We start from the raw sequence: 13,928 nt of genomic DNA, 5'->3' as shown, positions 1-13,928 counted from the left end.
TGCCTTCCAGTAAATTTCCCCCTATTATTGGGGGTCTCCAACCTTTTTGAGCCTGTGGAAATCCTCTGGAACTGTGACACAAGGCGGTGGGCTCAATCACAGGACGGAAGGTGGAGTAACACTCAACGGAAGCCCAAGCGCAGGGGACAGGAGGAGCCATTTAAAAATACACACCAGGAAAGAGGAGTGAGAGAGAGAGAGAATAAAACCCAACACTGGTGTCAACCGCAACCTAAACATTACTTTAATTTGCACAAGCAATTAGATTTCCAGTGGCCAATTAGAAGCCCTGCTGGGCAGAAGCCACACCCACTTTCTACAAATGCTCGGTGGGCGCAGCCCTGGATCCCACAGGCACCAAAGGGAGGACCCCGGCCCAAGGGCAGAGATGTTCTGCTGCTGTACCGTTTCATTCTGCTGCTGCTTTGCCCAGCTCTTCAGACAAGACTCATCTCAGCGGGGGGCATGTCAGCGTGCAGGGGAACATCAAAGACAGCCTGCTGCTTCAAATTAAGGCAAACTTGTATTGCCTTGAAGGAGACTCACTCTCCTGCCCCTGTTTGGTTCCCTGCCTCCAACATGCATAACCAACTCAAAATTTGCTTTCAGTTTAAAGATTTTAAAAGACGGTGCAATCTCTCAGATAGCCCCACGAAAGGCTACAAGGGGTGAGGCCACCCAAACTTTATTTGGGGAAAGGGGGGGCTTTACCGAGGTGCGCCTGCTACGTTTCGCAGTCATTGGGGATTGTTATGATGAGCGACTGTTCAATGATATCTGCGGGGCCGAAGTTCTCGTTCGAACAGAGTCTCTGCACGGGGATCTCCTCTGCCAGGGAGGCGTGGCTGAGGGATTCCACAATCACCTCGGCGGAGCCCACCTCCAGGATGTGGGGGGGCTGCAGGGCGACGACCACCGCCTTCTCGTCCTCGATGATGAGGTTGCGCAGCTTCCGTTGGCGGGGGTTGTAGTTCTCCACCCGGTCGTGGATCTCCATGTGGCGTCTCAAATGGGCCTTCAGAAGAACAGGGGAGGGAAGGGGAGAGAGAGAAAGGCTGAGGGGGGCCTCAAAAGCAAAACAAGAGCCGGCACAGCCCCCCTTTCACAATCACAGGTCAACTACAAGTTAGGAAGGCCCCCAAAGATCGGCAGGTATGAGCAAATGTGGTGTAGCAGTTAGCACTGGGCCTGATAGACAATTGGGTTCAAATCCCTGCTCGGCCATTAAGTTCACTGGGTGATTATAGGCCAATCACTCTTTCTCCACCTGACCTACCTCACAGGGTGCAAATTAAAATGTGTTAGATTGCCTGAGGTGGCCTTAGGCAATCTATGTTAGAGGGAGACTCACCCTGACCCGTTCGACAAGTCTGCTCTAGGATTTCAGGGATAAAAGCTAGAAAAATGCTCTGGACAACTGGAAAAGGGCGTTGCAATACCAAGCAGTAAGGCACAGAAGCCACTTTTGAAAACCTTCGCTTCTCCCAAGGTGGGGAAGAAGAAGGGCCAGCTTCAGAGGAAGAGATGGGAAAGAGCTGTCAAGCCAAGGACTAGAAGGAAACAGGGAGAGAGAGAGGAAGGATTCTGCTCCAGCACCCCTATCCACCTTAGTCTTTGTGCAAAGTCAAAATGGGTAGCCGTGTTGGTCTGTCTGTCGCAGTAGAAAAGAGCAAGAGTCCAGGAGCACCTGAAAGAGTCATAAAATTTGTGGCAGGGTTAGGGTATAAGCTTTCAGGGGCTGCAGTGGCTCAAGTGGTTAAGACGCTGAACTGCAGATTGGAAGGTCGGTATTTCAGCAGTTCGAGACCAGAGTGCCGCATGATGGAGTGAGCTGTCTCTGGTCCCAGCTCCTGCCAACCTACCAGTTCAAAACCAAGAAATTGCCAGTAGATAAATAGGTACCACTTCAGTGGGAAGGTAACAGCGTTCCGTGCACTTCGGCATCCTCATGCCGGCCACGTGACCACAGAAAATGTGTTTGGACAGCGCTGGCTCTTCGGCTTGGAAATGGAGATGAGCACCACAACCCAAGAGTCAGATTCGACTGGCTTTTGAGCAAGGGAAACCTCTACCTATAAGCTTTCAGGAGTCACTGCTCACTTCTTCAGATACTGCTTGGAATCCGGAATCTTGCTCTTTTCTACGGCAAAGGCAAGGAATCGCCACTCGGAGTCAACAGCACACATGCCGCGTACCTGTCGTGTGAACTTGTAGCCGCATTCCGTGCATTCGAATTTCCTCACTCCTTTGTGCCTGCGGACGTGGACACGCAACTGCTCCACAGCTGAGAAAGTAAAGTCGGGGGGAGGGGGGGCTGTTACACAGCTGCCCAAAGGAACCCCTGCCTGAGCCTTGCTATGTTATTCCACAATGAAGCTGGAGCAGGCAGGAAGCCGCCTCACTCCCAAGACAGGCTTTGCTGTCTGCTCGGACAGGCAGCAGCTCTTCAGCGTCTCAGGTGCATGCTGGCCCTGCTGCTTGAGCCGCTGAGACTCGGCCGCTTGTGTGTGGGGTTCTGCTCCTGTGTCCCTCCTGCTCCACCGGGGAGAGGTTCCTGGGTCTCAATCAGGACGAAGGCTCTCCGCTAGAAAGAGGCATCACTCTGCTGCCATCGGTCGCCCGCTTCCTAGCACATGAAGGTTGCCCTACACAACAGGGTTAGGCAACCCCTGACACACAGTCTGATCAGGGGCAAGCCAGGCCAGTTTTCCACCCCAGCAGTCAAGGCGTGCCCCGGGGCAGGTGGCAGGGAAGAAAGCAACAAGCATGAGTCATGCCCATTGTTGCCTTTTCATAGAATCGGAGTTGGAAGGGACCTCCAGGGCCATCTAGTCCAACCCTCTGCACAATGCAGGAAATTCACAAATACTTCCCCCCCCACACACACACCCCAGTGATCCCTGCTCCTTGCCCAGCAGATGACAAAAAAAACCCACCAGGATCCCCAGCCAAACTGGTCTGGGGAAAAACTGCTTCCTGACTCCGAAGGGGCGATCGGCATTTCCCTGGGCGTGTAAGAAAGGGCCACGAGAACTAACCACTGAGGCAACCCTGCCTGCCCTCCCTTCTTGTGATCTTCCCAAGTTCACAGAATCAGCCTTGCGCTGTCAGATGGCCGTCTAGCCTCTGTTTGAAAACCTCCAGAGAAGGAGAGCCCACCACTTCCCGAGGAAGCCTGTTCCGCCTAGGAACCGCTCTGTCAGGAAGTTCCTATCAGGAACTGTTGGACCCATGGAGCTGCTAGCCAGGTCCGGGGCTCGCACCAGTGGTACTGGCAGTGCCAGCGAAGCTTGGTTTCCTCCTGGCTTGTCTAGCCAAGTACAGCCCTCATCTCCCCCACCCTGGTTTCCTTTGCCAGCAGACCACCATCTTCACAGGCAGATTTTTTTCTTTTTAGGAACTTGGGCGGAAGAGGCTTCTTACCCCTGCCCTTCCCTGGCATTACCTTTAAAAGTTTTCCCACAGATCTGACAGAAGTGCGGCCTCCCCTCCTGGTGCCGGCTGGCGATGTGTCTCAGCAGCGGACCTTTCTCCGTGAACCTTTGGCCGCAAAACTCACAGCTGAAGGGGCGCTCACCCGTGTGGGTCCGATTGTGTTTATCCAGGCTGGCTAACAAGGGAACCCCAGACAGAGGACAGAAAAGTGAAAGGGCCTTTCAGGACTGGACAAGATCGCTCAGGTTGGTCTAACACCATCCTTTCCCCCACAGCCAATCCCTCATAAGCAGAAGCAGCTGTAGCGGACTCTGCTCCGCTCTTTCACCCCCTCCCCCCACCAGATACTTTCAACAGCATGGGCTTCCTCAAGCAACCTGTCTTCCCCCCCCCCCCCGAACCGGGGGGGGGGGGGGGGGGGAAGGAACATTGTCTCTTTGACCCTGACCATTTGCTCCCAGTGGTGGATGGTGGGGCAACTCCTCACTTGCTTCGTAAAGCCCTCAGTGGTTGAGAGAGAACTGCAGGCCCCGAGGGCCACCAATAAAGCCTCATCCACCTCCCGGCAGAGGACCACCTGGCGCTCATACCTTGCGTGCGGAATGTCTTGCCGCAGAGGTGGCACTGGAAGGGCTTTTCTCCAGTGTGGGTACGAAGATGCATGTTGAGGTTGGCCTTCTGGGTGAAGGCATGGTGGCAGAACTCACACACGTAGGGCCGCTCGTTCCTGCAGAGACAGGACCAGCCAGGGAGGGAGGGGTTGGAGGGGAACGGGGAGAGACAGAGACAGAGAGAGAACAGTCACTCCTGAACACACCTGCTAAACACAAAGGCACATAAAAAGAGAAGTGTCAGAGGTTCCCTGCGTACCTGTGCTTGGCTTTGATGTGCATCTGCAAGCCATTGCGACTCGAGGCCCTGTGACCGCACTCCTCACAGACAAACAGTTTCTCCCCACGATGCTTGAAGGCTTCGTGTAGGCGGAGTTCCGTCCGAGAGAGGAAGCATTTGGAACAGGCAGAGCACTGCCGGAGGAAGAGCAAAAGGAGGACCCGAATTAGTTACCTGTCATAGGCAGAGGTACGACCGCTTAGTCTGTTGCTGTGTCTCAGTACCAGAACTTGTTTTTCCATCATAAAGGTGTCTGAAGAATCACTTGGGGGCGAATGCAACAGAAGCTGTGCATAGGAAACCTATGACGGTTGCTGTTACTGGGTCATTTCCACAACATTCGTAGAGCTCAGGGCTCCCTGATGCTAGTTCTAGAGAATCCATTTTCTTTTCTGTTCTGGCACACTGGAACCTTAACCTCCACCCCATCCAGCTCCCAAGCAATCCTCTCTCCCCAGCCCCAGGAACCACCAGGGCGTACCGCGTGGGGTTTGGGGGCTCCATGCAACTTGATCAAGTGGCTTTGCAGGTCCTTCTTCTGCATGAACTGCTGGATGCAGGAAGAGCACTGAAACACACAAGAGTCACAGATCAGCATCGGCCATTTCTGTACGACATTTGCTAATGTGCTTACGGATTGGTCCTGGGCAGGCCCAGAAGAACCTCTCAGTGCATACAGCCAACTGTCTGGCCAGGCAGCTTTTGCACGCATTCCGTTACTTAATAGCTCCAGAGGTAAGTGTGAGGACATGATGTTGAAACTTGAAAATGCGGACAGGGATTAAAGAGGACCCCCATTAGCTAGAGGAGGGGGAGGAGGCAGCTTCTGTGCCAACCTCATGTCTGGCAAAAGCAAAACAGGGCAAAACATCTATGCAAACAACTGTAAAAGAATTGCTTAAGCCATAGTAAGCATCCTGAATGAGTTATCAGTGCCAAATTACTTTTGTCCTGTGAAACATGGATTGAGAAGCAGACACTGATTTCTGCTGTCCAAGAACTCAATCAAATGCAGATGTGTCAAAATTCAGATACGCCTTCTCTTTTCTTTTAAACGGAAACACCGTGTAGGAGTCATTCCCTCCCCCAAGATGCTGTAAGTTTTACATCTGGCTGAAAGCTACTGCTTAGCATTTACATATTACCTTTCTGAATACCCGAGGTGCTTCATTTAGTAACACTTACAACGACCCTGAAAGGCAGTCCAGTATTATCCCTATGTTGCAGACTGCTGGGGCTGAGAGAGAATAGCAGGGGACTTACACTACACCAAACACATCACCGGGGAGTCCCAAAGAAGCTGCTTTTCCCCTTTTCTACTAGGACACTTTTCAGAAGAAAGTGAATGTATTAGACATGTTTGGGGTCAACCACTTTTCCCCCCTAAAGGTATGTTGAAACCAAACCTCACTTGCCAAGCTCAAGTTCTATTCAGGACCAGGACGCAAGACTCAGTTGCCCAAGCTGGGTGTGTGTGTGTGTCACTTGCTTACTAGCCTTAACAGAGAGGACACCTGGCACCGCTGCTACACAGAGGAAGCTCAACAAGCATCCCAAGGTGTCTCCTGGACACAGTCTCCTTGAAAAGCGGCACATGCTGTTTCCCAGGATCCCTCAGCCCACCCAGTGACAGAGTCACGGCCGAGTACGTGACCAAGGGCAGGGCAGGCCAACCTTATAAGGCATCTCTCCTGTGTGGGACACCATGTGCAGCCGCAGCTCCAGCCGCCTCTTAAACACCTCCTGGCAGACAGAGCATGTGAAAACCTGGAGAGGAAAGAAGTCAGGAGTTACAGAAGGGGTTACTTGAAATAGCCACTTTATGAGAGCACTTAGAGAGCAAGTGTGACATTCTCCTTATTGGGGAGACTATTTTTCCTTTAAAACACACTCTGTTCACATAAAATTGGTAGATTACTGTGGACACCAGGAATTAAAAATACCAAATCTCTCTATTATGGTAGAATGGGCCTGTGTCTGGGCACTTCAGAGCACTATGTGGCCCTGAGGAAGGACTGTTCTATTGTTGAACTATTGTTGGAGAAAGGAACTTATAAACATAACTGATAAAGCTGGGCGTCACACACTGTCACTCAAAACACCAAACTCAACTCTGACAGCCTTAGCCACACAAGCTAAACGGTTTGTCTTAGCCACACAGGACAGATCCAAACTGCTTCTTCTGCCATACAGGCTAAAAACAAAAACACTCCACACTTGTCTCTCCAAAACCCAGAATCTCTTCAGAGACACCCCTCCTCCCACTCTCTCAGTCATCAGCCAATCACATCACACTCATCTCCCTCTATCACTTTCCTTACATTACTGCAGTCAAACTAAACATTTAAAGAAACACACACCCCAAAACATGAAATCATTGCAGCAGGTCTACATATTCAGAATTAAAAACTTCCTGTCTGGAACCACCCCACCCCAGAGAATAGGGGGTGGGGGCGGGTGGAATCAAAAGCTCCCACATATAAAAAAACTTCCTAAAGTTAGCATGTCAGGAAGAATCATTCTAGCTTCCTCTCATTTGGCATGCTCCAGATTTCTTTAATGTTGTAGTTCATGGAGGGTATTATTACAAATACATGGATTTTTACAAACATGTAGATCAGCTTGGCTGCTCTGAGAAGACGATTATTTTGAGCAAGGGCCAAACCCTGGCTTGGCCTGGATCAGGGTAGATGTTGCACTACAACTACTCATTTCTCTACAGGATCGTTCACAACTATTTATTCACTTGTTTACTTCATTTATTCCCTGCCTTTCTCTCCAATGGGGACCCAAAGCAGCTTACATCACATTCTCCTGCCCGCATTTTATCCTCACAACAACACTGTGAGGTAGGTCAGGGTTAAGATTGCGTGACCAAGGACCCCCCTGCAAGCTTTCGTGGCAAGGTGGAGATTCGAACCCGGGTCTCCCATATCCTAGTCCAGCACTCTAACCATTATACCACACTGCATCTTGACATATAAGATCCCTCACAATTATCTCATTGTCCTTACAGAAACTTTGCAATGTAGCGGAGGCTGAGTAAGATTTCCTGGGATCTGGGCCTGCGTGCTGGTGCTTGTGGTGGTGAGCCACTCAAGACTGTTTAGTGCAGGAGATTTTGGCAGAGTTCTTCTAAGTCCTAGAGAGGTCCTCTCCTCCCCCACTTCAGCCTACCATTTCCTCCTGACCCAGCTATAAATCCTTCCAGGTCAAGCCTGGGCCATTTCCTGAGCCACAGTTCACTTGGTCTGCTTCCCAATTCCATGGCTTCCAACCTTGGTTTTTCCTGACTCCACCTCCATTTCTCCTTTGCACTTTTCACCTCAACTGAACTGTTTATCCAGCTCCGGACTGTGAATCCCTCTTGGCCTCTCGGGGACCAGCTCCACCAAACTCCATTGCCGGTTAGAACTGCCACACTCCATGAGACCTTGAGCACACATCCAACACCCACAGGCTATCATGGCAGCCGCATGGTTCTGAGAGGACCTGAAATCTCCAGCACTTCAACCCAGCCCTCCCTACTGAGGTGCACTAACCCTTATCTGTCCAGGCGAGTCTCAGGTTTCAGCCTTGAAAGCTTTACAAATGCTCTGATCAGATGCCCCTCCTCCATCCCCGGTACCTGCTCTGAGCGGTTCATGCAGTTCCTCGCTTCGTGCTCCAGCAAGTTCTCCTTCCGGAAGTAGCATTTCCCACACTTGGAACATTCAAACGGCTTCTCTCCAGTGTGTTTCCTGCAAATTAGAGGGAGAAACAAACACAGCCGGTGTGAGCCACAGCCGCAACAGTAAGCAGAGCTCAAGACAGCTGATGCTCTTCAGATTTTCCAAGGAAGCTCACCCAGTATTGCCTCCTACAAACTTCTCGTGTAATGAGCGAACCAGGCCTCAGGCCGCCTGGCCTACAGCAAAACCTCCAGCTTCCCTCATGTACTGTGTGATCCCATCCTTTGTGTATCCCAGCCCTGAAGTCCCACAGTCAATCAGTCTTGTGGTCAACAGCACCACTAGCTGCTTTACAGCAAACATCTCTACGTCTGCCTTGGTGCTAGGAATCTGTCCTTTTCTAGGTTTCTAGTCCTGCCCCCCGCCACCCCTTTCTGCACCAGTCCCTTCTGGGTGAGGGTACCAGGGACTTGCCTGTTGTGCACTTTGAGATAATATTTGCTTAGAAACGACTTGTGGCAGGTGGGGCATTCTACAGGCTCAGCCGTGCCCCTGCGGTTTCCAAGCAGTCCAGCCTCTAACAGGTTGCTATTCCCTGCAGTCTCAGAGGCACTGGGCTTTCTGGCCAAGTGAGATCTTCTTTTGGTCCTGATGCTCTTCTTCCCAGGAATGTAATCCTCGTCTGTTTCCCGAGTTCTCCTTCCTCCTCCTTCATCTTCAGCAGGGAGGTCATTAGGGCCCAGAACCACCTGAATTTCCCACTGGAATTAAAAATAAACCAGCACAAGTCACTTTTACACATCCAGTAAAGGCCCAGCCTTGACAAGAGAATCCTCAATTATGGCTGCCCATGCTTAAAAACAGTGAAGTACTTAAAATGTTACTTGGTAACTGTAACGATTCCTTGTTTATGGGTGTGTGTCTCTTTAAAAGTTTGGTTGCATGTGATAGTCTAGAGTGCTTGAAGAGGCAAGTGTGGTGTGATTGGTGAGTGACAGAGAGGGGGAGGGGTTTTGGAAGTGATGCTGTGTGGATGAATATGTATGTCTATCAGGAGTGACAGTTTGAGGTTTTGACAGCTGAAGGGTGACAGTTGATGAGGACAGTTAAACAGTCAGTTAGATAGTTCGGAGGTCGGAGAGAGAAGCTGTCGTGTGGATGATATAGGAATTAGTTCTGTGTATGAAGAAGAGATGAATGTATATGAAAGAAGAAAGTAAAGTTAAAGAGAAAAATAAAAAGTCTGAGTGACAGGATAAAAAGAAACAGTAAACGTATATGGCCTAAAGAAAAAAGTGTTACAAAGTTACATGCCAAAATCCCTAACAGTGAGAGAGAAAAGTGTGCGAAAAACCAGTTGGAATTGTTCAGTATTTACCCATTCCTAGATACAGAGTACTATCCTGTTATTTATGAATTATACCAATAAATCTACTTTTATTAAGATACCAGCTCTGAAAGAAATACTTCCCAGGACCACATTAGTACCTCGAAAGCTCTTAACCCGACCTACCTACCCAGTGATAGAAATATTATCGTATAAAGGTTTGGAAAGCCTTAAATTTCCTGGTGGCAGCCGGATATACACAGTAAAACAAAACATAAAGAACACTTTTAAAGAGAAACCAGACCTCCCCAGTTAAGGGGTTGTCACAGTAACACTACAACAGAGGGGCATGTGCTAATTACAGTCCACGATTATGAAACAAAGCTAAATGGTGAACAAAAGGATTCAACGTCTATGTATAGCTGACAATTCTCTTCGGTTATGGATATGTGAGAATAACATTCAAGGAAAAGAAAACCACAGCAGTCAAAGCTGTGTATCTGCCAGAGCACTTCACTCTGCATATTCAGGGCCGTGCAGATCTATTCATATTCACACTATTAAGGTAAAATTGGAGCAAGTTGCTTCAGGGGCCATTTTGTTTTTGTAAGCAGTTTGAAGGGAAGCAGATTCTGCACATCTGAAAGATTCTGGAGATAAACCTTTAGTCTCAAAACTGTTATGGCACTGAAGTTTTAAGGCTTACTGGGAGGTATCAAGTTGGAAATCTTCCAAAATGAAATCCTCAGGACTGTTTCTGGGAACCAAACAGAGTACACCAGCAGCTCTTTTGAGAGTTGAGAAAATTAGGAACTGATTGTTTCTTTATTCTTTCTAATAGTGCATTCTTCTAACGTCAAGAAACAGACTTCTTGAAATTTTCTTAGAGCAGATGTTTCTTCCTTCATTTTGGCAGTCAGTAGCAGAATTTAATTCAAGGGATTTGTTTGCACGGGTCTCTCACGACGTACAATTATGGGCCAAATCACAACACAGATTTAAAGCTGAGGACAGTCACAGTCAACGTGATAGAGCCTCAGTTAAGAATTAACAAAACCACAACAGGGTTCGCTGTGTTTAAATAAAGTCTAGAAGACAATCTAAAATTAATTCTAGAAGACAAGCCATTTTAGCCTGTTGCAGAAGAATGAAACAGGAGTCCAGTGGCATCTTAACAACCAACACTCATTCTAGTATGAATTTTCATGAGTTAGAGCTCACTTCTTTAGATACATTTGGAATAAATGTAAAAGAACTGGACAGTGCCACACTGGCCTGCTTTTTTTTACTGGACAGTAAAGTCAGGGAGTCTTACTTAAGTAAGCAAGCTTTGTTTGGGCACTTTTAAACCTCACGCTACCTTTGCTGAGCATCACATATTGTGAATTATCATTATTATAATAGCTATCTTGGGGTGGCCCATGCTTAGTAGAATTTGCAAGACATGAACGTTGCCTTCCAAAAATTCTTTTATCAGATGTTCCATTATGACTTCTGAACTAACACAGATAACGAAAACTGATCTTGATATCCAGGGCTGCGAGTACTCCATGCTGCTGCTGTCAACAATAGCAGTACAGACAATAATTGTTTCTCAAGAAACGTGGAATTCTGCAATCATAGTGTAAGTTGGGCCTGTATTTCCAGTCCCTGTGTTCCAGCTTTTCTTTTAAGAAATGTATTTAAACAAGGAGGTTTCAATAGCTGATATCTGGTTTTCCTACAGATACTAAACAAATTTACATGAGAATATGCAAAATCTAGGAAGCCCACATCTGTAATATTTCATTTATCCCATGATTTTAAGGGGCAGAATCCAATCTTTGCATACATGGGGTTACTAACACCAATTTGCTTCAGTCATCCTTGGGTAGCTGGAAGGCATGGTTGACGATCTTGGAATCATCTACCACAGCCATCCAGATTTGAATAACTGCATACAAATTAATTGTGTGGGATCACCACCAGCTTTCAACTAATAATGAAGATCAACAGTTGGTCTCTGCTGGATGCAGCAGCTTCCAACTGAGAAGCACAGGAAATTCCTATTGGAAGGTTAGTGGGAGCTCCACACTAAAAGCTCATCAACCTACCAGGAAGCCAGCTTGCCTGCCATTACTGATGTTCCCTTGCAATGCTCACCTTCAGGTTCCTACTAGGACATGTTCTCAGTCCACAGGGGCCCTATGAGAACAGAGAGGGCATCCCATCTTCCAGACTCCTCTGCAGTATGCAAGTGCTCTGCAGGAAATGGAACAATGAGGAAAGGCCTCCCCAGAGACCCAACTGAAGATGCAACAATCTCAACTGGGATCTCAACTGAAGATGCAACAATCCCACAATCCCCAACTCCTGCTTCCCCTCAAGACCCAACCCACGTGGCTCACAAATCTGCCCTTCTCCTGTACCTCCCCCAATATAACAGCAAACTTATACTGCTGCTACTTCATCTCTGGTAACAACATTTCCGCTCTGAGGTGCCTTTATTTTCTATCAGGAATGCTTTTGTAACACCCAAAGAAAAATCCCTAGTTAGGACATTACTCCACACGCCACCTCATTACTGGCGCCCGCGTCCTCGGTGGCTCCTCTTTTCAATGGACTTTTTAGTTCTTTACATTCCGGGATGCTCTTTACTTCACCTGCATTGCTCAGTGTGTTTGTTTTGAGAGCCCTTTTCAACCTTCCCCGAAGGATACAGGGGCTCTCCCTTTGTCCCTGGGCCACTTTGTTCCCCTGGGGACAGGGGTTCAGGCTGGGTTGTCCCTGGGCCACTGTGTTCCCCTGGGGACAGGGGTTCAGGCTGGGTTCCTGAACGGAGTCATTTTTGGGCACAGCCTGAATGACCGGTTCTCCTTGCACATCTGTCACCTCCTCAGAGTGACTGCTGAGGTCTTTCTCACATGAAGGCTCACTGTTCTGGTCGCCACTATCCAAGTGTTTGGGCTGGAATTCCTGGCACAGCTTGACAGCTTCCGGGATGCAGAGTTCCTTGGCAGCCGCAAGAAGCTCTTTCCAGTTCTCTGTGGTGATCGCCAAGTGCCCTGTGTAGAAGAAGTCGAGAAGCAGGGCAAAGATCTCCACAAAGGTCTCTGGCAGGATCACCCGGCTGGAAGCTCCATCGTACATGCTCTGGAAGAAGGAGCTGCAGCATGCCAGGACGCTCCAATGCGCCTTGAATACCAAGCTGCCCACTGCCAGGGTGGCATCACAGTACTGTCCGCTTTCTCGCTGCTTGTTGAGCTCCTGCAGAACACGCACGCTGTGTTGTACAAAGGAGCCCTCCATGACCTGCTGGAAAAGAAGAGAGACGAGATGGGTAGGTGGTGGCTGGGCACAGCTCCTCTTCAGACTCCTCACCACCACCACCAGGGAGGCTCTGCCAGAGGTGAATATGAAATACTTGACGATGGGCTGACATGACTCTGCCTAAAACACATTAAGAAGAGAACGGTGATCAATAAAACATGGACTGTGGATTATGAAAGCACAGAGAATTCAGGCCTGGCGCATGCAAAGAGAAAGGAATTGCGAGGCTGCTGTTCTCAGCAATCCGGTCAGGGGAGAGAATAAAACAAGAAGTGGAGCAACACAGCTCCATCCTACATTAATAGGATCCACCTGCAAAAAGCTTGGCTGAAATAAACCTGGGGACAGATATAGACGATCCCAGCCACTCCACCTCAAAAAACTTCCTTTGCCAATTTTTTAAAAAAACATCCTTTGCATTCTACATTGACAGCAGTCTCCAGAGTTCATTTACAGCTTCCAAATTAAAGAGAAGGTGGGCATAAAGTAGGAGGAAAAGGGCAGGCTCAGTAGACAGCAAATCTGTCCTCCACACAGCAACAGGGGGACAGAGATGTCTCTTCATTCAAAAACGGAAGGTGGCACAAAGGGGAAAAATCCAAAACAGCCTCCAGCATGCTTACATAGGAAAATACCCCTCTGGCCCCAGTGATATTTACTTCAGAGTAAATAAGCTTTGCCTGGCACCTGGGCAACTACGGGAGGAGGGGCAAGATGGAAAAGGAATGATCAGAGCACCTGTCATGCTGAGAAGCTGCAGAGCATAAAGCATCATTGGAAATGATGAACAATAAACAGAAGACAAACGAAAGGGCAGGCGGGGGGGGGGGCGCCTGCACTGCCTACCTCCCCTCCCCATCTCTCAGGAAAGAATTTTGGAAGGCTCCCCCACCACACCCCTTCGTGCATTGCAACCATCTGGAAGGGGAAACCCGGTGCGAGAGGAGGAGGAGTCCCTCAGCTCCCATTTACCTCAGCCCTCTATGTCGTCGCGTCTCCCCTCCCCCCGCTACCGTGGCTACAGCCCAGGCTGAGAGGGCGACATGAGCCAAACCGGCGCCATCTTGGGACGCGTGACGTCATGACGCGAGACCAGAGGGCGGGGACGCGCGCGACAGTAAGGGCGGGGCCATAGAGCCCGGGCGTGGGCGGGGTGAGTCGGGATAAATTATTAAGAAGGCGGGGCTGTTACGGCCGGTCAGCCCCGCCCCCGCGAGTTTCAAAACGGAGGAATACATCAAAATGGGGACGTACTAAAACTAAGGACACCAATTGAATACATGAGTTCCCATAGA

At 49.2% G+C, this 13,928-nt stretch overlaps 1 protein-coding gene across 1 annotated transcript; it reads right to left on the bottom strand.

Moving 5' to 3' along the window:
* Positions 1-278: 278 nt before the first annotated feature.
* Positions 279-13,701, bottom strand: ZBTB48 (zinc finger and BTB domain containing 48). Its single transcript, XM_015406258.1, has 11 exons — positions 13,606-13,701; positions 11,881-12,753; positions 8,472-8,758; positions 7,955-8,066; positions 6,001-6,093; positions 4,808-4,894; positions 4,306-4,460; positions 4,026-4,162; positions 3,446-3,610; positions 2,196-2,284; positions 279-1,015 (listed from the first exon to the last, which is right to left on the bottom strand). The coding sequence occupies exons 2-11, from the start codon at positions 12,610-12,612 to the stop codon at positions 725-727; spliced, it is 2,148 nt and encodes a 715-aa protein (XP_015261744.1). The 5' UTR covers positions 12,613-12,753; positions 13,606-13,701; the 3' UTR covers positions 279-724.
* Between the last annotated feature and the right edge of the window lie 227 nt (positions 13,702-13,928).

Source organism: Gekko japonicus, unplaced genomic scaffold, assembly GCF_001447785.1.
Source record: "Gekko japonicus isolate JY-2015 unplaced genomic scaffold, Gekko_japonicus_V1.1 scaffold1383, whole genome shotgun sequence".
Taxonomy (NCBI): Eukaryota; Metazoa; Chordata; class Lepidosauria; order Squamata; family Gekkonidae; genus Gekko; species Gekko japonicus.
Note: the sequence above shows the minus strand (reverse complement) of the source record. Positions and strands in the feature narration are given on the sequence as shown.

What these genes read in the sequence shown, in the direction of transcription:
- ZBTB48 (XM_015406258.1), bottom strand. Translation starts at nt 12,612, where the DNA reads ATGGAGGGCTCCTTTGTACAACACAGCGTGCGTGTTCTGCAGGAGCTC. An exon ending in ACGCGGGCGCCAGTAATGAG is followed by an intron (nt 8,759 to 11,880) that starts GTGGCGTGTGGA and finishes TTTTAATTCCAG; the next exon opens with TGGGAAATTCAGGTGGTTCT. An exon ending in GCATGAACCGCTCAGAGCAG is followed by an intron (nt 6,094 to 7,954) that starts GTACCGGGGATG and finishes TTTCCTCTCCAG; the next exon opens with GTTTTCACATGCTCTGTCTG.